Source organism: Micromys minutus (genome assembly GCF_963924665.1).
Source record: "Micromys minutus genome assembly, chromosome: 33".
NCBI classification, from domain to species: Eukaryota; Metazoa; Chordata; class Mammalia; order Rodentia; family Muridae; genus Micromys; species Micromys minutus.
In genome coordinates this window covers 26,275-54,241 of record NC_137968.1, presented here as the reverse complement: position 1 = coordinate 54,241, position 27,967 = coordinate 26,275, and the positions used below count along the sequence as shown (strand labels likewise).

The 27,967-nt window shown below is 39.9% G+C and overlaps 1 protein-coding gene and 1 pseudogene across 2 annotated transcripts; one reads left to right on the top strand and one right to left on the bottom strand.

Annotated features, from left to right (window-relative positions):
- UQCRB (ubiquinol-cytochrome c reductase binding protein) lies at window positions 1-4,568 on the top strand. Its single transcript, XM_080909489.1, has 4 exons — window positions 1-55; window positions 2,555-2,626; window positions 3,623-3,789; window positions 4,359-4,568. The coding sequence occupies exons 1-4, from the start codon at window positions 37-39 to the stop codon at window positions 4,434-4,436; spliced, it is 336 nt and encodes a 111-aa protein (XP_080765615.1). The 5' UTR covers window positions 1-36; the 3' UTR covers window positions 4,437-4,568.
- Window positions 4,569-19,710: 15,142 nt separating this feature from the next.
- On the bottom strand, window positions 19,711-27,642 carry LOC308414196 (peptidyl-prolyl cis-trans isomerase-like 1; annotated as a pseudogene). The gene is made up of 2 exons: window positions 27,598-27,642; window positions 19,711-20,165 (listed from the first exon to the last, which is right to left on the bottom strand). The product of its transcript is annotated as a peptidyl-prolyl cis-trans isomerase-like 1 (transcript).
- Window positions 27,643-27,967: the final 325 nt, after the last annotated feature.

The window sequence follows — 27,967 nt, the reverse complement described above, 5'->3', positions numbered from 1 at the left end:
CTTACCCAGAAGGCAGCGCTTCACTCTTAGGTCAAAATGGCGGGCCGACCTGCAGGTAAGTGACCTGCTCCTCCTTTTTGGGTATTGTGGAGAAGCTGTATTTTCTCCCGAACTTACTCTCCTTTTGCTTTAGCTAAGTAGTTAGTTTGCGATAAGAGACGAGGTGGCCCAGCAATTCAAAGGACAGTTTTTGCGGAGCCAGGCCGGTCCTGCCCGGGGGTTAGAACCGGGACCTGTGCCGGAAGAAGCCCGCCGTGTCTGACAGCGGTCGGCCTCCTTCCCCTCCGCCTTGGAACAGCTTAGGGAGGTGAGGAGGTCCGCAGAAGACTGCCGCAGCGAGTTGGGGGCATTTGGAGTCAGACACGGGCCTTTTGAGTGACAGATCGGAGCAAAAAGCACCTGAGCCCGCGTGCAGCTCCTCGAGCTCTTCAGAAGAATTAAATAAAGGGAGGTAAGATAGGTTTACAGCCAGGTTTCAGGTTAACCTTGGCATATCTGGACCGTGAGCTGGAGCTGCAGAGCTTTAAGGACTTTCGTTTAATGTAGGCACTAGAACAAATTTGTCATGGGATAGAATGCCAGAATGTTTTCACATCAAATAGTGCGCCTCACCCCGCCCCTCCTATTTTTTAAAGCTAATCTGTGTCCTCTGACGGTATAAATTGCAATAGTCTTTAAAAAACAATACTGATACTTTTCTTATGGCCCCTGAAATTCTGAAGGCATCCATTTTACCCATTTGATACACTTTTAAGGAACCTTACAAAATTTAAGGCATTCTATTTATTTGAGTTTAATTCTTACATAAGCCTACTTTCTTTTCTGCAACAGACTTCTGACCTAGCCAATGTGGTAAGGGCGAACAGAGTAGTGTCTGACACATACGTGTTAAGTGAATATTAATTGATATCTCAACCACTGCAATGTTTACAATTTGGTTCCTATGGACTTTTAAAAAATATTTTTATTTTTTGAGCCAAGGTGTCATGTAGCCCAGATTGGATGTGTATTGAAGGATGACCTTGAACTTCTGATTCTTTTTCCTCCACCCTAAAAATGCTGGAATTGCAGGAATTCACCATTATGCATGTTTTATGTAGTGCTAGAGTCCAGGGCTTTGTGGTGTGTGCTAGGGAAGCAATGTACCAATTGAACACTAGCCCTTAACTATTTTAATTTTCCCTTAGAAACAATTTTATGTATGACTTCTAATTTCTAAGGCTAGAGGAAGCCACTTAGTAGTCTGTACTAAGGAGTAGGAAGTCAGAAGGAGATAATTGAGGAGGAAGCTTCTTTTTTTCTTCTCTGGTAAGAAAGTAGCCTTAGACAAAATTTTAAAAGAAAGTTTAGGGACTGAGAATATAGCTTAGTTGATAAAAAGTTTGCCTTACAATGTAAGTACAATCCTGATTTCAATTCAAAGAACCCATTTTGTTTGTTGAGGGGTTTTTTTGTTTGTTTTTGTTTTTTTAAATAAAGCCTGAGTTCCAGGCCAGCCTTAGTCCATGCTTTTAATCCTAGTGCTAGGGACCAGGAGACAGGTGGGTCTTGGGGCTCACTGGCCTGTTAGCCTAAAGTACTTGGCAGTTCCAAGCCAGTGAGAGATGCCATCTCAAAAATGAAAAAAGATGACTAGGACCTAATGTTGTCCTCTGGCACTCACACGTTCCCTCCCCTATCCCTCACATTTTAAAAAGAAAGGTTAAATGTGTTCTATCTCCTTTCCTGTACCACATCTGGTCAGCATTAGGCACTTTCCTGCTTCTTTGACCTCTTCTCAGTAACCTCTCTTAGTCTCAGCCTTATTACCCAAAGAGTTTTCAGTTGTCTGTTTTGTTTTTTGCATGCTAGGCATGAACTTTTCCAGCCCCTATTTTAGTTTTTGTTTGTTTGTTTATACAAGCCTTGATTTCACAGTCTCAACTTCCTGCAGGCTGCGATTACAGGTGTGCTCTGTTACATTAAGAAATTTAAATCGAGTGTTTCTCCTTATTCATGTTCAGATACTATTATTCTCTTAATGAACAGTTTGCTATTTGAGAAAAGGAAAGTGGGCTTCTTTTACTAATATTTTGATACTTAAATCAAAATATTATTTTGATATTATATTTTGATAGTGTGAAAGTTTTTCTAGAAATAATTATAAACTTTAATTATTTAAAATTATAATTTTAAAGATGATAGCCAAATAAGACAAGGTAAACTAAAAATTTTGGAGACTAGAAGCTTGCCACCTAACCTGACTCTCATAGCTCCCCTTCCTTTGAAAAAATGCTTCAGATCCTTTCCTGTCACCTGTCCTCCGATTCTAACGGTACCTGGTGATGTCAGGGTGGACAGATGTTGGACTTTGAGAACCCAAGTAGCAGGAAGTGTACCTGTGGCTATTACACACCTTTAGTTTTGAGTTTACCATTTGTTCCACAGTGTCATGAGTGAAATAAAGGCTGAGCCATCTCTCCAGCCCTATTCTTAGGTTTATAAGAGAACTGGTTCTTTGCCAATTAGTCCCTTTGTAACTATATTGTAGCAACTAACAGTGTGGTAATTTTAGTTGCAGCATCAAGCAAGTGGCTGGATGGTTTTCGAAAGTGGTATTATAATGCTGCAGGATTCAATAAACTGGGTGAGTATCCATTCTGTGGTCCTCCTTTTGTTCCTGAATTCAGTGCTTTAAAAGAATTCTTATAATTCAAAGAGATACTTAAAATAATATATCATTTGCATATATGCCAGGGTGTGCTTGTGGAGGTTAGAGGAATTCTGGGGGGCTTCTGGGAGTTAATTCTCCTTCTTTCATGGTGTCCAGGGATCAAATTTTGTACAGTAGGTACCTTCACCTGCCACCCATCTCCCTGGTCCTAGTTACATAATATCTTGATCTCACATTAGAAGAAGAGATCCGGTTCATATGGCTTCAAGGTCAGGATTTGCTTTCTGAACTGTTTCATATGAAACAGGACTTTTCTGAGTACTTTTAAAAAGCCTACGTATTTCTTCAAGCGATAATGTGGGTCTAAAATGCATTTGATTTCCATTTTTCCTGGTAATTTGGTGCTTTTTCGAGCAAATCTTGAGTTTTAAGACATAAAGATACTTTGTTCATTAGAAAAGAAAAACTGTATGGAGGAGATGGCTCAGTGACTCCACAGGCCTGATGACCTGAGTTTAGAACCACATAATAACTGACACAGTATAAGCTGCTGTAGTCCCAGTGTGTGCTATTCTGGGAAGATGGGAGCAGAGACAGGAATCTATAGAAGTTGGTTGGTTACCTTATGCAGCAGCACAGAGACAATCTCAAACAAGGAGAAAACTCAAGGACTGATACCGCAGCTTTACCCTTTGGCCTCCACATGTATGTACCTGTACACACACATGCACATGAAAAGTTCCTACTAGATATGGTGAGTTATGTGACTTTAGTAATGGGGAGGCAGAGGCAAGAAGATAGTCACTTCAAGGCAAATGATTTTAAGGCTCAGTAGGAAGAAACACGGTTTTCTATGAGTTTGAGGGTGGCTAAGGCTACAAAGTGGGGCTATGTCAAAAATGGGAAACAAACAGAAATCTCTTTTTTTTGAGATTGTTCTTTAATCTGGTTCTTCTGTTCCTATTGCAGGGTTAATGCGAGATGATACATTACATGAAACTGAAGATGTAAAAGAAGCCATAAGAAGGCTTCCCGAGGACCTTTATAATGACAGAATGTTTCGAATTAAGAGAGCCCTAGACCTGACTATGAGGCATCAGATCTTGCCTAAGGATCAGTGGACAAAATATGAGGAGGTAAAACAGGTTTGATGCGTCTAGCAGTGTTGGCCACTCAAGATGCAGTATCAGAAACAGGAGAAACACACTTGTTTGTTCAGTGTTCTATGCCACATAAGTAGCATTTCAGCAGCCAAGTGAAGTAGAAAGCTGTCAGCTCAATTTTAAAGAACAACAAGGTGAGACTTGGAGGTGAAATGACTTCTGATATCATTAATCTAGTCTTTAGTATGGAAGGCCTGGGCTAGAATTCAGATTTTCTGCCTCCTCAGCCATTGTGGCTTTCCCTCTACTCTGGTTTCTGCTCTATGAAAAGAGTTTTAGTTCTATCAAGTCCGTTGAATGATTTTGTAGCTCTGAGCATGGACATCTGTCCTCAAAAGTCATCGAAACCAGGCAAGCCTAGAAGCATTATACAGCTACTGACCAGCTCACTGCCTGATCTTTCTGAGGTTTTACATTTAAAAAGCAGATTTTTCCTAGAGGTTCAGATTATATTTTCTTAGGTAACAAGCAAACAGTAATTCATTGCAATGAACTTCACTGGAGGTTTAATAAGGCCTATTATTTTCTTCTTTATTCTTTAGGACAAATTCTACCTTGAACCCTATCTGAAAGAGGTTATTCGAGAAAGAAAGGAGAGAGAAGAATGGGCAAAGAAGTGATCTTGTAGTTAAGATCTGTGGATGTGCCTGATCTCACCAGATTTTTAATGAAGTTATTTCAACCTGAATCACAATTTAAGAATTATTTGCTCTACATATGCCTCACTTTAAATAAATGTCTGTTGTAACCATTGTTGGATTATTTGAGTTCAATTCAAACTCTTACTCTCATAATTTTTGTTATCATTTTTCTGCCATATTTTTTTCCAGACTTCTAAGATGTTTTTTGGTTACTGCTTAACTGGAGGTGAAAGGAGCTGCTTTAATCATCTCTTCATTGGCTCGATAACTAGACAGCATACCGAAAGATACAACATTTTATACAAGCTGAATAGTGAGCTTTAGATTCCCTTTTCTGGACTCCTGGGAAGTCCTATCAAGGCCTATACAGGTGTGAGATGAGGGATCAGGCAACCATCACTGAACAGTTGGGCCATCAGCTTTCAAAAGGAGAAAGAAGGGAGAATTTACCCCAGGTTCATTACCCAGGACTTGGGACATAGCCTTTCAGAACATTGTTCTCTACCTGGATTTATTTTGCATCCTGCCATTTAGAAAAAGTCTGTATTCCAATATGGGATTATATAACTTACCTATGTATGTGCAGGTGCACATGCCCCTTTGCTTATTATCAGTAATAAGTAACTAGAGTAATAAATAATAAATAACAAATCAGCCATTAGGAAGACAACAAAAATACAAAGGCAAATTACGCTTTTACGTTCCTTTAAGAACTAGCTTAGAGGTCTTGTGGAAGAATTGGGAGAAGGTTTGAGGGACCCACAGAGGATGGGACCTCCACAGGAAGACCAACAAAACGGACTAACCCAGACCCTTGTGGGCTCCCAGAGACTCAACCACCAATCAGAGAGTGAGCAGGAGCTGGATCTGGGCTGCCTGCTCATGTTTAGCAGATGTGAAGCTTGGTCTTCATTAGGACCCCCAACAACTGGAGCAGCCACTGTCTCTGAACTTGTTTCCTCCTATGGATCCCATTCCCCTGGGTGGGCCACCTTGTCTGGCCTTGGTGCAGGAGGGTGCCTGGCCCCGAAATGCTTTGATGTGCCAGGGTGGGATGGTACTGGAGGGAGGGGGCTCAGTCTTCTCTTTGGCTCTATTCTCTGGTTAGTCAATTCTTCAACTCTGTCTATCCTGTTTCTGTAAAACTGGTAAATGTTGAAGTCCCCACAGCATACCTGTAGCCATTTTCTTTTTCATGCCTGCCAGATATTTCATATTGTTACTGACATGGAAAAAGTGCTTGACTCAGAGAAGGGTCATGTTGACCACATACCCTGTTATGTTCTAAGTTTTTTAATGTTAAATTCCACAACCATGATCACTTGGACCAATCAGAATAAAGTTCAGAACTGTTCTGTCTAGCTAGCCAAAATAGCTTGAGTCAAAACCAACCACTGGGCATGATTCCCGAACCTGCACATGAGCTCATTGTGGGTTTTGCCTATATAAACTGGCCCTGGGGAACATTCCTGGTCACAGTCAGCTCTCTGGGTGAATTCTCAATAATATATCCCTGTCTGACTGAGATCAATGTGCATATGGTTTGTGGGGCGACTCTTGCATCCCAACAGTAAAACCTGCCTCTGAATTGAACTCAACCAAAGCAGCTGCTGAACTCAGCTGGATTCCACTGCACTCTACCCAGAAGACACAGACCTAGGAGGTCTTTAGATGTGATCTCTTTCCAGAGCAGCCATGTTACTGGATTAAAATAGGTCAATATGGAAAGATAAATTACATACCCCTTTCCTTTAGAAACAAGAATCCCTTTTTTTTTTCTTGATTTTCTCTGTATTTATATTTCAAATGTTACTCCCCCCCCACTTGTACCCCCTATCCCCCTCCCCTTGCTTCCATGAAGGTGCTCCCTTTCAAAACCACCTTCTCCCACCTCAGCACCTTGACATTCCCCTACACTGGGAAAAGGAGCCTTCACTGGACCAAAGACCTCTCTTTCGATTGATGCCAGACAATGCTGTCCTCTGTGCATATGCAACTGGAGCCATGGGTCTCTCCTTGTGTTGTTTTATTGGTTGTTTTATTCCCTGAGAGTCTGGGGGTTTTGGTTGGTTGATAATGTTGCTTTTTCCATGGGGTTGCAAACCCTTTCTGCTCCTTCAGTCCTTTCTCTAGCTCCTTCATTGGGGTTCCCATATTCAGTCTGATGGCTAGCTGCAAGCATCCTCAACTGTATCAGTATGACTCTGGCAGTGCCTCTGAGGAGGCATCTGTATCTGGTTCCTGTCATTAAGCACTTCTTGGCATCAGCAATAGTGCTTGGGTTTTGTGGCTGCACATGGGGTGGATCCCCAGGTGAGGCAGTCTATGAATGATTCTTTCTTCAATCCTTGTTCTTCTTTTCGTCCCTGTATTTCCTCCCAAGAGTGTTTTGATCTCTCTTCTAAGAAGGATTGAGGTATCCACATTTTGGTCTACCTTCTTTTTGAGCTTCAAAAGATCTGTGAATTGTTTCTTGGGTATTCTGAGCTTTTTGGGCTAGTATCTGCTTATCAGTGAGTGCATATCATGTGTATTCTTTTGTGACTGGGCTACCTCACTCAGGATGATAGTCTCCAGTTTTATCGATTTGCCTTCGAATTTCATGAAGTCATTGTTTCTAATAGCTGAGTAGTACTCCACTGTATAAATGTACCACAATTTCTGTATCCATTCCTCTGTTGAAGGACATTTGGTTTTTTTCCAGCTTCTGGCTATTATAAATAAGGGGGCTATGAACATGGTGGAGCATGTGTCCTTGTTATATGTTGGAGTATCTTTTGGGTATATGCCCAGGAGTGGTATAGATGGGTCCTCAGATAGCACTATGTCTAATTTTCTGAGGAACTGCCAGACTGATTTTCAGAGGGGTTGTACCAGCTTGCAATCTCACCAATAATGGAGGAATGTTCCTCTTTCTCCACATCCTCACCAGCATCTGCTGTCATCTGAGTTTTTGATCTTAGCCATTCTGACTGGTGTGAGGTAAAATCTCAAGGTTGTTTTGATTTGCATTTCCCAAACATTCAATGGAAAAAGGACAGAATCTTCAAATAGTGCTGTTTCAACTGGCAGTCAGCATGCAAAAGAATGCATATCAATCCACCTTTAGTTCCTTGTACAAAGTTCAAGTCCAAGTGGATCAAAGACCTCTACATAAAACCAGGTATACTGAAACTAATAAAAGAGGAACTGGGGAAGAACTTAGAACACATAGGCACTGGAGAAAATTGAACAGAACACCAATGGCTTGTGCTCTAAGATCAGGAATCGACAAATGGGACCTCATAAAATTGCAAAGCTTCTGTAAGGCAAAGGACACTGTCAAAAAGACAAAATGGCAACCAACATAGTGGGCAAAGATCTTTACCAATCCTACATTTGATAGAGGGCTTATAACCAATATATACAAAGAACTCAAGAAGTTAGACTCCAGAGAATCAAATAATCCTATTAAAAATTGGGATGCGGAGCTAAACAAAGAGTTCTTAACTGAGGAAATCCGAATGGCCAAGAAGCACCTAAAGGAATGTTCAACATCCCCAGTCATCAGAGAAATGCAAATCAAGAATCCCTGTAAAACAAGGACTTAAATTTCGCCACTAGATGGCAATGCACCTCAGCTTTTCAACTTGAAGCTCTAGTTCCCAGTGGGAGATATATCTATTTTGTTCCTTCACCAACTCTTTATCTTTCTGGATGACAACCCCTTGCTGTTTTATGGCCATCATTAGAACTTACGGCTAAGCTATATATTGACCTAATAAATCTAATATATGCTGTTATTTAGTTTGAGTATTTTATTACTTCAATAGTGTGTGACCGTATTTCTTTTTTATGATTGCTCACTCTTTAAACATACTAGATGACTGTACATGAAATATGTAATAAAGTACATATATATTAAAACATAAATGTTTTCATTGACTTGCTAAATTTATTAAACATATGATTATATATTAAACATTTGGTTATATAGGGTTTTGAGATAACTCAGTAGGTAAAGGTGATTTCCACCAAGTGTGACCCAAGATCAATCTCTAGAACCCATATGGTAGAAGGAGAAAATTGACCTCTCAAGTTGTTCCCAAAACCTCCAACTTCACACCTGTTCATGCTCACACTGTCACGCATACACACAAATTAATAAGCATAAAATATAGAAATACTGGTTTTAAAAAATCAGCATTTTAGAATCTAAGATGTCAGATATATTAATGTGCATAATTTTTGCTATAAAATTTGCTTGTCTGTGTTAATAATTGAACATGAAGAGTTGAATCATTTCTAAGGAGCAACATTTTATGCCTGTTGATATAATGTTTTGGGACAAACTACTTAGGTAATTTCAAATTCTGACTAAATCTCCTATACTAGAAAAAAATGTCCTGTTTGTTTACTTTGTATGAAATGTAATTGTAATAAAAGTCTCTGTGAAGCTTCTAATATTACCAAAGTAAGATAATTCGTGGTTAATCTATTTTTTAATTGTATATGCTTGCAAATTTATAATTTGGACAAGAAGGGATACTTTTTTGGATAATTAGTTTGTAGTTTCCTTACATTTATATTTTGCTTTGTCACTAAAACAGATGTGAGGTCACATATTTGACAAAGGCTGACTCTTGCGGTTAGTTCTTTCCCTACAAAGTTAAGGGATTTTGCTATAGAGCTGTTATAACTTATTTCAGCACCTTTGGGGGACTTTGGTCTAGTCTTTGTACTTTATTGTGAAAATTAACTCATACTGATGTGTTGTGGAGTTGGTGTAATGCTTGTATTATGTTATTGGGTTCCCAAAATTGTACAACTGGGGTCTTTGTCCCCAGTTCATCCTGATTGGTAAATAACGTTGCTAGTAGCTAACTGCTAGGCAGAAAGACAGAGTTAATACTTTAGGATTTGTGGGCAAGGGGACCAAAAGAACAAGGAGGATTTAAAACCATGATAGGAAAGGAGAGGATATAGGCCTGAGAAGTATAGGACAAAGAGACTGCCAATATATAAGACTTGGGGGCTGGGGGAGGGGCTGCAGGCCTGGGTCTCAAATGGCCAGGATGGGATATGGGTTTTAGCAAGTAATAATTCAGGAATATCAAGGGGAGAGTGTGCTAGCTGCATGGAGGATTAGATTAGCCCAACCATTGAGCTGCTTAAGGTATATTAAAATGAAAGGCTGTGTGTGTGTTGTTTTTGGTTTTGTTTTGTTTTTATTCAGGAACCCAGAACAATGGGGTGAGTAGAAAGGAACTCAATTTGAGTAGCTTTAATCGACTACCACAACATTGATGAAGCACCAGCCTTGCCCAGACGTTGCTTCCACATTATCTTCCTTTCTCTTCTTTGCATCCTCATGTCATAGATATTTTGCCCATAAAATGGAGTTATAAACTGATCTTTAAGGTTTCACTCAACACACATGCATCTGTACATATTTAAACACGTGTGGACAAATACACTGACACAAGTGCACATTTTAAATCCACATACTGAATTGTGCAAGCATAACTCCAGCATTTGAGAGCCTGAGACTGAAAATCTCCAGTTCAAATCCAGCCTGGGATACACGGTGAGACTAAATTACCCAAAACAAAGTTCATTTGGTACTGTTTCAATAAATATTTCTGTGGAGTTTGAGGATAGAAAATGTATGTATTTATGTTCTGACAAGGAGAAAACAAAATATAGAACATGGGATTTACATTATTAACTTTAGGGGCTGATTAAGTTGTGGAGACCCACCTAGAACCATTGACTGGCAACATCTTTGTCTTCTCTACACTAAATACTGTTGTCACCTCCTTCCTCTCAGTTATTTTGTTTCTGCAAACCAAAAAGATGGTTCAATGAGTAAGAGCACTTGGTGCTCTTACAGAGGACTAGGATTTAGTTCAACTAGGATTTAGTTATATAGAATTATATATAATACACATATAATCATATACCAAATACAATATGTATAATATATAAAATAAATAAATATATAAACAATTGAAGTATTTTTAATTTACCTTTTATAAAATATATATTATAAATTACATATAATTTAAAATAAATATTTAAAATATATGTGTGTTATATATTTGTATGTAAATATAAATAGTATATTTATACATTGTGATTTTTGAAACCTGGTTTCTTTGTGTGTCCCTGGCTGTCCTGAAACTCGCTCTGTAGGCCAGGTTGACCTGAAACTTACAGAGATCCATCTGCTTCTGCCCCTCAAGTCCTGAGATCAAAGGCTTGTGTCACCACTTCCTGGCTAGAATGAATAAATTTTTAAAATATTTTCAAATTTTATTGAGGAAGTAGAATCTTCTCCACTTTGAAAACCACCAATGAAGGGAACATGAGGATAACAATCAACATGGCAGAAACAAATGTATAATTAGATATGTAAGTTAATATGAACATATTATGTAAATTATGTATAATAATTACATACATGGTGTAATAAAAACATGGAGAAGGGAAACTGATTCAGCAGATTCAGGATATAAAAACTCTGACATCTGAGCTGTTTCCAGAAGAGTGAGACAAGGCAAGAAGGAGGTAAAAGAGTTTCCAAGTAGACTAAAATGAGCAGAAAATGTTTCAAGGCACAGAAATAGTTTTCAATTAATAGAATAACAAATATCATCTGGGGAGATGTGGGCGATAAAACTACATACCATACTGAGCTGCTTGGACTTGATTCTGTGTGGAGAAAGTCTTGCTGTATAGATGTTTAATGTTTCACAATATTTAACTGCAAATTCACTTTTATAAAGTTTATAATAACCTATTATCCTCCGATCAACTCAGAAAAGTCCTTTTTATTTCATCTCTCTACTAACACATTTTCAGTGAAAGCAGCCTTTGTGAATCCGACTGGAGAACGTTTCACATTAAGATCTGCATTTCTGGTGTAGGAATTACTCCATTGTCTGGGAGCTTCTGTCATTGGGAAGAGATCTGCTCTCCTGAAATCGCACCACCAAAAGCTTCACCGCAGTTCCTGCCAGAGACTCCAGCTGGCTCAGCCTCGCCCAGTGTCCTGGGCTGCCCAGGCTGGAGGCCTGAACACCAGCAGTGGAAGCAGCAGAACCGGTTTCCCCCTCCCTGCCTGAGTTCTCCCCCCTCCCCGCCCTCCCCTAATCCGTGTACCAAGTCAGACCAGAGATCTCCGTGTGAGGCCTCCGGAACCGAGCCCCACATCTGGCGATCATGTGGAGCTCCAACAGTGACCTAACTGCGTGGACGGATACTGCAGGAAGATCCAGTCTCCTCGGACCTGCCTGGGACAACAAAGCTGCCTTCTTCCAGACACCTCGTCGGACCGAAGACTCCTGAAACACACACTGAGATCCAAAGAAGACAGATTTGGGACCTTCCAGCTACAGATGAACTTTCTTGCCAAAGCCAAATAGCTGCTGAATTTGGGGAAAGTTATATGACATCAAAGAAAACATGATGTCTAGCCAAATGTTTAATACGGATGTTAATACCCTCAAACTGTACAGCCCATTAAACAATTACTTAGTTCAATGATCCTTTGTCTTCCCAACCCCCACCCTCATCCCTCCTTTCCCCTCTGGCCTGTTTAGTGTTTTCTTTTGATACATCAATCACACCAAAATTTTTCAGTACAAATGACACCTCCTTTTTTAAAAAGCAAAAGGGAGAGCTGTAGGGCCATAGTGGTGAAAGATATCCTGATTCCTGGTTGAGATAAATTGAAGCCCTGGAGATACTAAGGGACAGCAGGCAGCTTCCTAGTCTTCCGAGAAATCAGGCCCCTCTCACATAGCTACAGTCCCCCACATCACCCTGTAGAGAGGTTTGAGTTGTGTAGGTCACACCTCAAGTCCTTCCTCCAGGTAGGCTCAAGCCAGATCAGCCATTCCCCAAGCCCCTCCTCTACAGGCTAAAGAGGTGAGCACACATCTTGTAGGCTCAAAACAGAAGCAGGACCACACCCACAAATATGTAGATGAGGTATTCCTTCTTGTCAGACTCTTAAACCATCCCAAAACTGTAGATATGAGGTCTGTCTGAAATTAAAGGTGTGCAGGAATTAACAAGAACAACAATAACAACAACAAAATCTACATTTTTTTGAAAAAACTTTTTTCACTTGGTCTGCCTTCTACTTATGTATTTTTATTTTCATGGTTCTATTTTCCTTACTTATTGGTTAGTTTTTGTCTTAGCAATCCCTCCAAAATTTGTTCAGTTTTTACTGTTAGGTTTCAAAGAAACCCAGGAAAACTCTCACTCAGTACCTTTGGCTCGTCCCAGCACTTCTCACCCTGCCCTCTCCCCTAATGTTCTAAATGTTCCATCCAAGGGTCTGGTCCCTTCTTCCAGCTTCTGCTCCCTATATAACCCCTGCCATTTTGGCTGCACAGTCTCTTGGTCACTTGATCCATGGTTCCTCATCACCACCACCCCCACACACACACTTAAATGAGCATACATTTTTCTCTTCTATTCTCATACAATACACCTTGATGAATTTGCCCTCCCTCCGTCCAATCCTCTCAGGCACCCCTCACATGGATCCACTCCTCCGTGTCCCTTCAGAAAAAAGCAGGCCTCCAAGAGACAGCAATCAAACATGGTTATGCAATATGATAAAGCAACAGCCCTCCTCATACTGAAACTGGATAAGGCAACCCAACAGAAGGAGAAGAGTCTTAAGAACAGTCAGTAGTGTCAGAGACACATTTGCTCCCACTGCTAGAAGTCTAATAGCTGGTATATACATATATTCGTGGTGTAGATCCATACAGGCCTCATGCTTGCTACTTGCTCTGTGGGCCCATATAAGCCCTGATTAGTTGATTCAGTGGTCCATGTTCACCGGGTATCCTCTTTTCCCTCTGACTCCAGTCTTTTTTTCCACAGTGTTCCTTGAGCTTCAAGGGGAGAAACCCAATGGAGACCTTCAATTTAAATTTCCATTTAATGTCTGGCTGTGGGTCTCTGGACCTGTTTCCATCTTCTGCTAAAGGGAGGTAAAGTGGAAACTTCTAGTTCTTTGGAAGGTTAGTTATGTCAAATGATGTTTTGCTGGGATACACAGGTGAAAGGATGTTGTGTTAAAGCAAACACTGGAAAGACTATTTTCCTTAGGCAGATAACAGGTAACAGGATGTTTGATGATGGAGTATAAATATGACCCCGCACACAGTGGGGATAAGCACTGAGCATTGGTTTGAGTTGCTTGTCCTTGATATTCTTTGCTAAAGACACACATGTATTGGTTTGCCTTACATAGCATGGTTGAGCTCAATTTGTAGTAATGCTGTTGTTGAGAGAAACTCACCCAAGAACTGCTTGATAGGTTCCTGGGGCAGTTTGTCACTTCTGCAACCTCACCTCAGGCCAGTTAGTGAGCCTCATGGTTTCTTCAGGATTGAACTACAGTTTCCTGGTGTCTGCTTGTTGGGAGGACTGGACTATAGCAGTCAGTTCAAGCCTGGTGTCTGCCTGGCTAGAGGACTGGTCTGCAACTGCTAAGTCATATTTGGTCCTTGCTACAGGACTGAATTGCTGCCCAAGAAGCTCAAGCTCCCCCAAGGAGCTATGCTGAACAGGTCTACTCCCCTCATATTCTAATACCTTTTCTCTTCCACTACTTCTGCTGGGTGGTGGGCTAGAGGAGAAGTTGAATCCTTATTAAAAGTAGGTTGCAAAAAAAACTATGCCAACAGGAAGGAAGCCTTTCTGATGACAACTTAACAAAGCATTATCTATGAGTATAGAGAATATCATTAGAAATAACTTTTATTGGGTTTTGGTTTTTGCCAGTTGTATTTGGTTCTACCCCAAGTCTCTTGGCTATTTAGTCTCCAGTTCCTGGGTATTCAGGCAATGTAGGGATCTCTCTGGTGAATGGCCAAGCATTTGTTGGATACTCTTACAGTTCTACACCACCATTTCCCCAGCATAACTTGCAGGTAGGACAGACTGTAGGTTGAGGATTTTGTGCCTGGGTTTGTGTCCATGATTCTTTCTGTAGCCTGCAGAGTACCTTCGCATGCAAAGAGACAAGAACACAGGAGTGAAGGCTCAATCTTTCTACATTCAGTGAGCTATGTGAATGTTGCCCTCAGCAATAGAGAGTTGTTGTCAGGTTTTAGACAGAGACCCCGTGTCCTGGCCTCAGCATGAGTTTTTGGAAATCTTCATGGGACCTCCTACAGCCAATAACTGAATGCAGCTGAGTTCTACCACTTGAATCATTGCCTGGCTACAAAAGATGGCCAGGGCAGACTGTTTCCTCCACTACTAGGAGACCTCAATAGGGTCAACTTCAAAGATTCCAGGAAGTTTCCACTGCACTAGATTTATACATTGCATTACAAATGCTGCCCCCAAATTCCAGCTGTCCATCTTTATGTTCTTTCCCTACAAATCCCCCATTTATTGTTTCCCTTACTGTCACCTCCATCCTCCCAGTCCACCCACAAAATCTATTTTATTTCTTAGGAACATCTCGGCATCCCCCATGGCTATTCTCTTTACTTAACCTCTCTGAGTCTGTGGATTGTAGATTAATTATTACTTACTTAACAGGTAATATCTACTTATAAATGAATACCGTAGAGAGATTTTAACCCAGCAATGTGGCTACTCTAATTGGAATGCAGACATGCCCTTAGAACACACCTTTAACCCCTCTGGCAAGAATACAAATATGCTTTTAGGAATACTATGAAGGAAAAGTTAGTTTGTAGAATGAAGCACCCATGTTTGAAAGTGATATCTAATTGAGGGGCAGTCAAAGTGGCAAATCAATGAAAGTTTTGACAGAATAAGATATGCCCAATTTTCATAAAAACAAATATATATTATATATTTATAACAAATACATATGATATATATATGTATATGTATGTATGTATATATATATATATATATATATATATATATATATATATATATATATATGAGAGAGAGAGTGAGCAGTGTTACCAGGACAGTTATAGAAAAACAGGTTGCAGAGCGAGAGAACACACTATATCTAGGTGAGAACAGAATGAACCAGAGAATAAGAAGTAGTCAGATGATTAGAACTTACTGCTAAAGTGGGAATCAGAAAGAAGCCAGTTTGAGTCATTCTGCTTGGAGAGGAGTTTGGAGCCAGAACAGCTGAGTTGAACCAGCCAGCCAGAGCTCAGAAAAAAATGAGCTTATTCAGCAGTAAGTCACAGAGGCTGAAAATATTCTAGGTCTAGAGAAGATTGTACAGAGACTAGAAGGTTCCAGGACTAGGTCTAGGTTAACAGACTGAGGTAGTAAGCCTTGGAGATGACAATTACATTTGACAATTAAAAGTTACTTTTACAGAATACACACTTTCCTGGGTTTTGGTTGAATTTTTTTCTTCTACTTGCCTGTATTTGCCTGATAACTTCATGATGTCATTTTTTTTTTTTTTTTTTTTTGAAAATTCATTCACTGATTCAATGATAAGTACATTGCAGCTGTGCTCAGACACACCAGGAGAGGGCTTCAGATCCCATCACAGATGGTTGTGAGCCACCATGCAGTTGCAGGGAACTGAACTCAGAACCTCTGGAAGAGCAGTCAGTGTTCTTAACTGCTGAGCCATTTTTCCAGCCCGATGTCATTTTTCAATGGAGTTCTGATTAAACAATGAATCCAGCACTGATAAAACTCTTCTGCTATCATCATAGTCACAAGCTCAAACTTTTAAATTTCATATGACTGATTTTAAGTATAGATTTAAAAACATCTCTGTCCAATGTACAGAGCCACCCTCTCTGAATATAAAGGAAATATGTTCATAATTTTAATCCATAATCATTTTGGGATTTCCAAGGTTTTGCTATTACTCAGGGTGTGAATCTTCTGCTTTTTTTTACAATGTGGATTTCATTACAGATTACAGACAGTGGTAATGCTAACATGTCTAAAACATTTACCACTTTCTGTAAACTAAAAAAACAAATTTAAGTAAGCTTTAGGGAATTGCCTTGGATCCATCTTTCATAGGTTAAATGAACTCCAGACAAGCTTTCCAATCAACTACAGACTGAACACTGCCTTCAATGGGCCAGTCCTAAATGTTCCTTTGGAACCTTCATTTTAGACTGCTCCAAAGCTGCCTGTAATTCCTAATCCCAGGTAGTCTGGCAGAACTGAACAGCTAGTAAAACAAATTGCCCCCCCCCACCCCCTGTCTGCATGCTTCTCTACCTTTCTATGCTTTGATCCCCAATCCAGTCTTTCTGGGTACAACAATGCCCCTGTTTTATCAGGAAGTATTTATATAAGAGATTATCTCACTCCTTATTATCAACAAAAGGCATGAATGTCAGGTCTCAAAGAAACCCGGGATAAGTCTCACAGTACTGCTGGCTCTTCCCATCACTACTCACCTCACTCTCTACCTGAAACGCTCCAGGCTAAGGGCTAAGCTTCCCTTTCCCTAGCCTCTGATCCCAAGCCTCTTGATACCAAGAGACAATGGGCCACATTGTCTCTTGGTATCACTTGCTCTTGGCCTCTTGATTCTCAGCTTCTCTGCTGGTCTGCTTGCACTCCTCTTCTTCTTTCACATTTTCTGCCTCCTCTCATCGCCTGGTTCAGTCTGCTGGCCATGTTCAGTTTGAACTATATTCTATATATCTACAATAAAACTTCTTTTTAAACACTGCCTTGGAACAGCCATGCCATCATTTTTTTCTTTCATTCAATAATGAAGAAAACCAGGCTTGGAGTACTAATATATATATATGATGAATCTTCTCCCTTGACTTCCAAGTTGTTAAAATTTTAAGCATAAGACATCATGTCTGATTGCAGAGGGAAAAGGTACAATATCCAATACCTATTCATGATTAAAATGGTCAGTTTTCAAATTTTCATTTGAGAGAATGTGAGGAAAGTCATGGCGGCAGTAATCAGATCTGAGCAGATATGCTTTCTAAAAGTTCAGAGGGAGAAATGATGGGGAAACTGCCTTGTGATGCAGCAGTATAGATAAAGCATCATGTACTGCCCAAACACAAGCCTGCAAGGCACTACATCTAAACCTCTACTTATGTAGTACAATTGTCAAAAAAATTTACATTTAAAAATAAAATTTACGCCACCCAGACCCCAATCCAGGCATCTGAACTAGCCCCATCCCAAAAATCTGTGAATGGTTGGGACATGAGAAAGGTATAGCCTGCTGATCCAAAGCTGTAGAATCTCCACAACACAGGGCAACAATAGGAAAAGTGGGTGGGCGGAAGCCTGCTGAGGATCCAATTCTGATGGTGTTCCAGAAGCCAGAGATCTTGAACAAGACACCAATGATTACTTCTATGAGCATTTGCAAGTAAAGTTGTGGGGATAGAGAGATACATTGTGATACACTACAGCTTCTACAATGAGATGTCTGTTCCTTTGTGTGGTTGTATGAAGCTTTTTTTGGTGGGGGGGGGTTGCAAAGGTGAAGGGCTGATGTGAGGGACTAGGGAGATGAGCAGGATTGGGGTGCAGGACATGAAACTCACAAAGAATCAATAAAAAAATTACAAAATAATAAAAAGAATATTAACCCTAAGAAAACCATATGTCCCATTAACAGCCATTCTGCTTTTATCTGCACTGAACTAATAAAATCATTTTCACAGAATCTGGAATTAATCTAACAGAAGTCATCGTTTAATTATATTATCAATTATGCAGATTAAAACTGAGTGAACATTGCGTAACTTGTTTATGTCAAGTCTCTTGAACCTCCTTTCTCCATAATTCATTATATATAATATATATGTATATATATATAATGAATATAATAGATGTATTTGTAAATATGGTGATATATACTATATAACAAACCAATGTCCATGAATGTTAATTGACTCTAAGTTTGCCCTTACTTGTGATTATAAGAATAAAATTTAAAATGTAGTTAGGGATTACTCTGGTCAAGCAAAGAGGCAGTGTTGTTATTTTACTAAGGACCATGACTTTATTACCTTCAAGAAGCTGGATAGATTTTCAGCATCAGGTATAATTTCCCACCTTTTGAGTAGACTTTTAAGTCCACTTACGTGGTTCCTGCATCTGTGGCTCAAGGAACATTGCAGAAGAGGGAAAGAAAAAGGTGATACAGTTCAGAACACCAACAATACATATACAAGACCAGGTAACTGCAAGATCAATGGGCACTTTAACACGGAAAGAGGAAATTTCATGAGGTCCATCCCTCAGATAAAGAACTACAGGCAACTTTTGCCTGTGTGGAGACAGAGAATTAGCATCTCTCAAGGAAGAGCCACTTTTTGGTTGTTCAGTTCACAGTGGTCAGCTCTGATACTATTTACACATACACAAAAACTGACTCAGAAGAGGTGTGTGTGTGTGTGTCTGCATGTGTATTAAAAAAGTAAAATTTCAAGAGGGTAAAATTAGTATATTAAAAAATAAAAAGCAGTCTATTAACAATAACCTCTATTTTCAACACGGGTTCTCTGTTTATCTCTGCTACCATCTACTCCGTTCCATCTTTGCACGCTACATCTTATTTCCACACACTTTTCTTTCACATCACGGTCACCCCAGCAATACTCTTACTTTGAAACTACATATTTACATCTATATGTGGGAAGCCACCACATTCGCCATTACAAGATGGTGCCCAGCCCGAAGGAAGGGTGGCCAGTTTTGAGATAAACAACCTAAGTGCGCATGCACACATGCCTGTTTTGCTGACTCATGCTGACTCAGAGTATGCTAATTAGGGCGCACAGAGTGCACCAATCAGGTGGCGACACAGACCTCCTAAGCATATATAAGGAGGGTTGGTTTCTGGGCTCAGAGTCTTTCGCCACTCCAATCAAACCCACAATAAACGCCTGTAGAAGGATCCTGTTGTGGCGCGTCTTACTTGCTGGCGAGATAGGCGATCGCTACATCTATAAAGTTATTAAATTGTCTAATCAGCTGGCAACCGGGTTCAGAGGTTGATTTGTCTCTTTCTATGTAGACCCAGATCAGGCAAGAGGTGACACACCAAGCTGTGCATATTCCTGGAAGAACTTACGCTGGAGACTTGAAAGGGGCTCTGCAGCTAACCCGCTCACCGTTGCAGCCTGCTTTTCAAGACTGTGACTGTTGCCCAGAATACAGAGGTCCAGAGACGGCCCTTCTGGTTCAGAGTTGGCATGCATGATGCTGAAATGTGGCACCCTATGTCATCCGGAAAACAGTTCAATAGGACCTGCGTGTACTGGAGACTGCATCCCATTTACCCAGAAGGGTACACCTTAAGTTTCTTCAAGTCATCCACACAACGGTCCTGTGAGTTTGTTCCCACCATGCCCACTCGATTCACCATCCCTATACCCTGGCACACTAGGCCAAAAATGGTATGTTTTCCATCTAGCCATTGCGTGGGGGCCAGGAACACAAAGAACTGGCTGCTGTTGGTCTGGTCCTGCACTGGCCATTGTGAGAATCCCAACCCCAGTGAATTTCAAGTCTGGATGGAGTTCATCTTCAAACTGTTTATCATAATTAAATGTGTCATCTCGACCTGTGCTTGTTGGGTCACTGCCTTCAATCATGAAGTCCTTGATGATCCTGTGGAATTTGGTGCCACTGTAGTAGCCCCGCCGAGCCAGCTCTGCAAAGTTCTTGCAACTCCAGCACAATACTTCCCATGCTAGTCTCCAGGTAGATGTTGGGTGGCTGCCAGGTGTACTGAGCGGAAAGGATCCCCTAGCAGTCACTACTTCCAGCGGAGGTTACTGGGGACCCATCCCTGATGCACCCATGTGTTTCTCCATACACAATAATACAAGGACACACAGGCACATATCGACTCATATACCCTGTAAGCTTGTCCACAAATGGATCCAATTACTTGCATATTAGGTACTACATGAATTTCTTCTAATCTATTAAATAAAAGAAGTTTAACTTTATTAAATACATCACAAAAGTTGATGACAAATGTAGAAATGTTTTTGAAAAAATCGAGTATTTATATCGATAATATTTCTGATAAAATTGAAGATTCACATTGAAAAAACAAGATAAAATAGTAGATAATGAAAGCATTACTCAAAAAATTGAAGAGGCATGTAGAAAATATTTATTTATTTATTTATTTATTTATTTATTTATTTATTTATTTAGATGGTTTAGGGATTGAACCAAGTCCTTGCATTATGCAAGTGCTCTACCACTAGGTTATATCTGTAGCCCTTTTTAATTTTTTATTGGATATTCTTTGTATTTACATTTCAAATATTATCCCCTTCCCTGCCACTTCCACCCCTGCTCCCCCTCTACTTGCTTCCATGAAGGTGCTCCCTCTCCCAACCTCTCTTTCCACCTCAGTACTTTGGCATTCCTCTACACTGGGAAAACACTCCTTCACTGGACCTAAGGCCACTTCTCCCATCGATGCCAGACAAAACTATCCTCTGCTACATATGCTACTGGAGCCATGGGTCTCTCCATGTGTGTTCATTAGTTGGTGTTTTATTCCCTGAGAGTTCTGGAGGGTTTGTTTCATCAATAATGTTGTTCTTCCCATGGGGTTGCAAACCCTTTCATCTCCTTCAGTCCTTTTTCTATCTCTTTCATTGGGGTCCCCATGTTCAGTCTGATGGTTAGCTGCAAGCATCTTCCACTGTATCCATATGACTCTGACGAGGCCTCTGAGGAGGCATCCATGTCTGACTCCTGCCAGTAAGCACTTCTTGGATTCAGCAATAGTGCATGGGTTTGGTGGCTGTACATGGGATACATCCTCAGGTGAGGCAGTCCCTGAATGATTTTTTTTCTTCAATTCCTGCTCCTCTATCTGTCCCTGTATTTTCTCTCAAGGGTGTTTTTTTCTCCCTCCTAAGAGGAACTGAGGCATCCACATTCTGGCCTTCTTTTTGAGCTTCATAAGGTCTGTTTTGGGGCTAGTACCCACTTATCAGTGAGTGCATACCATGTGTGTTCTTTGTGACTGGATAATCTCACTTGGGATGATAGCTTCTAGTTGTTTGCCTAAGAATTTCATAGAGTCATTATTTCTAATAGCTGAGTAGTACTTTATTTTGTAAATGTATCACAATTTCTGTATCCATTTTTCTGTTGAAGGACATCTGAGTTCTTTACAGCTTCTGGCTATTATAAGTAAATCTGGTATAAACATGATGGAGCATGTGTCCTTGTTATATGTTGGAGCATATTTTGGGTATATGCCCAGGAGTGAAATAGCTGTGTCTTCAGGTAGTAGTATGTCCAATTTTCTGAAGAACTGCCGGACTGATTTGCAAAGTGGTTGTACCAGGTTGCAATCCCACCATCAAGGAAAGAATGTTCCTCTTTCCCCACATCCTTGCCAGCATCTGCTGTCCCCTGAATTTTTGATCTTAGCCATTCTAACTGGTGTGAGGTGGAATCTCAGGGTTGTTTTGATTTGCACTTCCCTGATGACTAGGAATGTTAGCATTTCTTTAGGTGCTTCTTAGACATTCAGTATTCCTCAGTTGAGTGTTCTTTGTTTAGCTCTGTTTCTCAAATAGGATTATTTGATTCTCTAGAGTCTAACTTTTGAATTCTTTGTATATATTGTATACTAGCCCTCTATCACACATAGGATTGGTAAAGATCCTTTCCCAAACTGTTGGCTGCTGTTTTGTTTTCTTGATAGTGTCCTTAGCCTTACAGAAACTTTGCAATTTCATTAAGTCCCATTTCTTGATCCTTGGTCTTAGAACATTAGCCGTTGGTGATCTGCTCAGAAAAATTTCCCCTGTGCCTATTTGTTCTTAGCTCTTCCCCACTTTCTTTTCTATTAGTTTCAGTGTACCTAGTTTTATGTAGAGGTCTTTGATTCACTTAGACTTGAGCTTTATGCAAGGAGATAAGAATGGATCAATTTGCATTCTTCTGCATTCTGACTGCCAGTTGAACCAACACCATTTGTTGAAGAGGCTGTCCTTTTTTCATTGAATGATTTTAGCTCCTTTGTTAAAGATCAAGTGACCAAGTATGTGGGTCCACTTCTAACTTTAATTCTCTTCTATTGATCTACCTGCTTATCTCTGTACCAATACCATTTTTTTTTATCACAATTGATCTGTAATACAGCTTGAGGTTAGGATGATTCTCCTGGAAATTATTTTATTGTTGAGAATAGTTTTTGCTATCCTGAGTTTTTTGTTATTCCAAATAAATTTGCAAATTGCTCTTTCTAAATCTATAAAGGATTGAGTTGGAATTTTGATAGGGATTGCAGTGAATCTATAGATTGCTTTTGGCAAGATAGTCATTTTTACTATGTTGATCCTTCTAATCCATGAGCATGGAAGATCTTTTCATCTTCTGTGATCTTAGATTTCCTTCTTCAGAGACTTGAAGTTTTTGTCATACAGATATTCTTCTTGCTTTGTTAGTGTCACAGCAAGGTATTTATATTGTTTGTGACTATTGTGAAGGATGTTGTTTTCCTAATTTCTTTCTCAGTTTATCTGTTGAGTAGGGGAAAGCTACTGATTTGTTTAAGTTAATTTTATATCCAACCACTTTACTGAAGTTGTTTATCAGCTGTAGGAATTCTCTTGGTCAGAGTTAATAATACTATCATATCACCTGCAAATAGTGATATTTTGACTTCTTCCTTTCCGATTTGTATCCCTTTTACTTCTTTTTGTTGTCTAATTGCTCTGGCTAAAACTTCCAGTACTATGTTAAATAGGTAGGGGGAGAGTGGGCACCCTTGTCTAGTCCCTGATTTTAGTTGGACTGCTTCAAGTTTTTCTCCATTTAGTTTGATGTTGGCTACTGGTTTGCTATATATTGCTTTTTCTTTGAGTTTGTTTATGTAGTGCATTACATTATGGATTTCTGTATATTGAACCATCCCTGCATCCCTGAGATGAAGCTTACATGATCATCATGAATGATTGTTTTGATGTGTTTTTGGATTTTGTTTGCAATATTTTATTGAGTATCTTTGTAACAATGTTCATAAGGCTCTTAGATATAGAGATAAAACAGAGTTCCTTCTCTAAAACCTGGAATGTGTTTGGGAGAGCTGGTAATGGCCAGGGACCAGGGCCTGAGGGAGTAGTTGCATCAGATTCTGAGAACACAACTCTTCCCACCACATGGGACTGTGGTTATCAGTCCCAAGGCTTGGTCAATAATGTTTTTTAAGACATACCGAGTTACCTTTGTGCAGTACTTTTTAATTAGACTCCTCCTGAGTGTGTCCTATTGTATGATGTTTCTTATAACTTCATAGAAATCTCCCATTTCCTTCCACTTCCTACATGCAAGTATTATAGAAGATGGTATTCTTAGTAAGAAGCTTACTTAAAATAAGGCATAGCTTGTGCATGACCTCTCCTCTCCAGATTTTCTAGTTTCTACCTTCTCCTATGTTTTTCATCTTCTAGGACCTTCCACTTCCTGTGTAAATTTCCCATCTGTCTAAGTAACTAGGCTTGCAGTCTCTAGTCCATACGTAAATTGTTCATAACATAACCTGGAACCTGAAACTAAAAGAGACTTTAGGGTGGCAGCATGAATGGAATGCTACCTCTATCCTAGGCTGGCTCTTTTTTTAGCATTTACCATTGTAGCTGGTCTTTGTTACTTTGTGATTTCTAAGAAGAAAGGATTTCTCCACCCTTAATCACCCCTTTACCCAGATAGGAGAGAAACAAGGATGGAGGAGAAAGAGATCCTTGAATTTAACTTCCTTCCTTGTACTCAACCCACCAGCATGCTTTGAACAGTGTCTGAGGGAAAGCAAGGATGAAAGACAGTAAATGCAAAAAGAAGAAGTTTTCTTCTATGATTTTGTTGAAGATATTTATTGGGACTTTTATTTGGGAGCCTTTGCCCTCTTCTACACCTATTATCCTTACGTTTGGTCTTCTCATTGTTTCCTTGATATCCTGGATGTTTTGAGTTATGAGCTTTTTGGTTTTTGCATTTTTTTCTGACTATTGTGTCAATGTTTTCTATATTGTCTTCTGCCTCTGAGATTCTCTCTTCCATCTCTTGGGTTTTCTATCTCCAAGGTTGTCTCTTTTTGTAATTTCTTTATTGTTTCTATATCCTTTTTCAATTCCTTCACCTGTTTGGTTGTGTTTTCTGTGGGTATGAGGGACTGTGGGCTCAGGAGGGAGATTGTTCCTGGGTGTTTTTTGCAGGCAGGCAGTGATTTCTGATGACAGTGATGACGGTTCTGTCTCCATGGGCTTAGGTGGGAGAGCATTTGTGAGGCTCTTTTGGGTGCTCAGCCGTCTGCAGGCAGGTCCTAAGTCCTGATGTTGGTGACCCAGTTCTCTCTCTGGGCTAGAAAGAACCCGTTCCACCAGTCTCTTCGTAATCATCACTAATTTCTTAGCTCCAGCTAACCAGCATCAATTGTCCCAGTAGTCCCATTTATTCTGGACTCTAAAGCCAGAGCCATTAGGCCAATGCTGCTGTGAGTTCTGCTGCTTGCTATGGCTGGAACATAGCCCCCATTTCTATTACATTATCACCGGCATTTTGTTTTCTAACTTCTTCACTGCCTAGCTTGACTGTCCTGAAACTTGTTCTGTAGATTGTCCTTAAAATCAGAGATCTGCAGGCTCTGCCTCTTGGGATTAAAGGCCTGTACCATGTCCGGATATAAGATTTTCTTTATCTTAAATTTGCTGTGTTCAAGGCTGACCTTGAGTTCAAGAGATCTGCTTGTCTTTGTCTCCAGGGATTAAAGGCTTGTACTACCATGAACCTAAAGTTTAACTGGGCGGGCTCTTGTTCCAAGGTCACTATTCCCTTAATTCAATTTAATATCTTTAAAAATAGTTATTTCATTTATTTACATTTCAAATGTTATCACCCTTCCTAATTTCTCTTCTGCAACACCCCATTTCATCTCCCTTGTTTCCTGCTTCTATAAGGGTACTCTCCCACCCACTAACCCACTCCCACCTCACTATCTCCCACTTCCCTTCCCCTATGCTGTGGCACTGAGCCTATGCAGGAACAAAGGTCTCCCCTCCCATTAATGCTAGATAAGGCCATCCTCTGATACAAATGCAGTTGGAGCCATGGATCCCTACCTGTGCATTCTTTGGTTGGTAGTTTAGTCCCTGGGAGCTCTGGGTAGTCTGGTTGGTTGATATTATTATTCCTCATATGGGATTACAAACACATTCAGCTCCTTCAGTCCTTCCTTCCCCTAACTCCACAGGATTCGGATCCATTTCACTTTGTTGTGCTTCATTAAAATTCAAACAATGTATTTTATATTTTTCTTTCTCAATTGTCTATGGTTGTTTAAAATGCTCTTACTGAGACATAATCAAAGAACAAACTCTATGATGGGTGTTTTTGAGACTTCCCTCAGGAAGACTTTTCAGACAAGTGCAAAAAGTATCCACATTCTTTACCAAAATGCCACTAAAACAATCTCTAGGCCACATATTGAAATTGTTCATTGAAATCTCTTGGGTTAGATCTGCACAAGTCAAATCACTCTCAGTAACAAAGTCTTCCATGGTCCTACTAGAATAGCCCATTAAGCCCAGTTTAAAGCATTCCAATGCTTTTCAAATTTAAAGTCCCTGAATCCACATTCTTCCAAACAAAAGCATGGCCAAGCTTATCACAACAGTACCCCAGTCCCTGGTACTTCTGTCTTAGGCAGGGTTTACTGCTGTGAACAGACACTATGACCAAGGCAAATCTCATGAGAACATACTGTGGTTGGTTTATAAGGTCAGAAGTTTAGTCTATTATCATCAAGACAGAAACATTGCAGCATGTAGGCAGGTATAGTGCATGAGGAGCTGAGATTTCTACATCTTCATCTGAAGGCTGTTAGCAAGAGAATGACTTCCAGGCAGCTAGTATGAGGGTCCAAAAGCCCACACACACAGGGACACACCTACTCCAACAGGTCCAAATCTTGTAATACTCCCGCACCCTGGGCCAACATATACAAACCATCACACAGTCTTCACCTTCCATTTCTACTGTTCTTAGGTTAGGCCTTTGATGGTATCCCAGGTTTTCTAGATGTTTTGTGTCAGGAATTTTTAGACTTAACATTTTATGACTGATGTCTTGGTTTTGTTCTATTGTATATTTATGTCTAACTTTCTCTCTTCCATCTCCTTTATTCTGTTGATAATTGTAGCATCTGTTGTTCCTGTTGTCTTCCTAAGGTTTTCTGTCTCCAGGATTTCTTCAGTTTGTATGTTTTCATTATTGCTTCTATTTTCAACTGCAGATCTTACACAGATTTAATTATTTCCTTCACCTGTTTTATTGTATTTTCCTTTATGTCTTTAATGGAGTTGTTTCCTCTATTTGTTTGATTGTATTTTCAGTGATTTTTTAAATATTTATTCATTTCTTTTTTAAGGCTTCTATCACTATTGTAAGATTGTATTTAAGGACATTTTCTTGTGTTTCAGTTTTGTTGGGATATACAGAGCTTGCTGTAGTGGGGTTGCTTTGCTTTAGAAGAGACGTATTACCATGGATTCATTTTCTCTTTAAATGCTTCTATTTGATTGTATTTCCAGTGGGTTTTTTTTATACTTATTCATTACTTTGTTTCAGGCCTCTATCATTATTGTAAGGTTGTATTTAAGTTCATTTTCTTGTTTTTCAGTTTTGTTAGAATATACAGAGCTTGCTGTGGTGGGGGTAGCTTAGGTTTGGAAGAGACATATTGCCATGGCTTTTGTAGATTGTGTTCTTTTGAGGGACAATAGCCATCTGGATGGTTTTGGTCTCCCAACATTTTTGTTGTAGTAAGTATTGGGAAGAGGGTAAACCTCATTTACCCTGGATGGCAGGCTTCTGATGTGAATCCTTAGGCCTTATGTTTTTGGATCTGTGGTTCTGTATTTTAGAAGTCTGATGAAGTTTGAGGATAGCTAGTGGGAGGGTGGAGGTTTGCCTGGGATATCAGTCAGCTCCGGGCAGCTTGGGTTAGCTCCGAGGGCCCAGAGAGTTGTTTTGGTTAGTGTTTCCAGTAGTTATATGAAAAAGAGGGAGCATTTTTAACTCCTGTTTCATGTGAGACCACCCTCTCCTACACTAGAAAATGGAAGACATAATTTCCCATAATTCAACTCAAAGTCTAAATGACATGGGATAGTTATCACGTTACCAACTCTTGCCTTACTATGGACATTCTGATAAAATCCATTGTCATGATTGCAAATTGTGTTTGTATATCTGGCTGTTGACACATGTTCTGACCCAACCTGCTCAGGAGAATATCGTCCCTGTAGTGTCTGCCATGCATATGAATGAAATCATGGCACCTGAGGATGGAAAACATGATCTTCAAAACATGTTTTCAGAAATGTTTTGATCAAAAGTTTTCAGACCACAGATGCAGAGCCTAAGGCCATAATTTTCCTGATGTTTCCTGGGATTATGACACATGGTAAGTAGGAAGGAACTATAGAATATAATTAAATGCATCTCCAGACAGCAATAGCATTAAAACAGACAGAGGTGTAAAAGCATGTGCA

Coding starts and splice junctions, on each gene's coding strand:
- UQCRB (XM_080909489.1), top strand. Junction 2,627..3,622: donor TGCAGGATTCAATAAACTGG/GTGAGTATCCAT, acceptor TTCCTATTGCAG/GGTTAATGCGAGATGATACA. Junction 3,790..4,358: donor AGTGGACAAAATATGAGGAG/GTAAAACAGGTT, acceptor TTTATTCTTTAG/GACAAATTCTACCTTGAACC.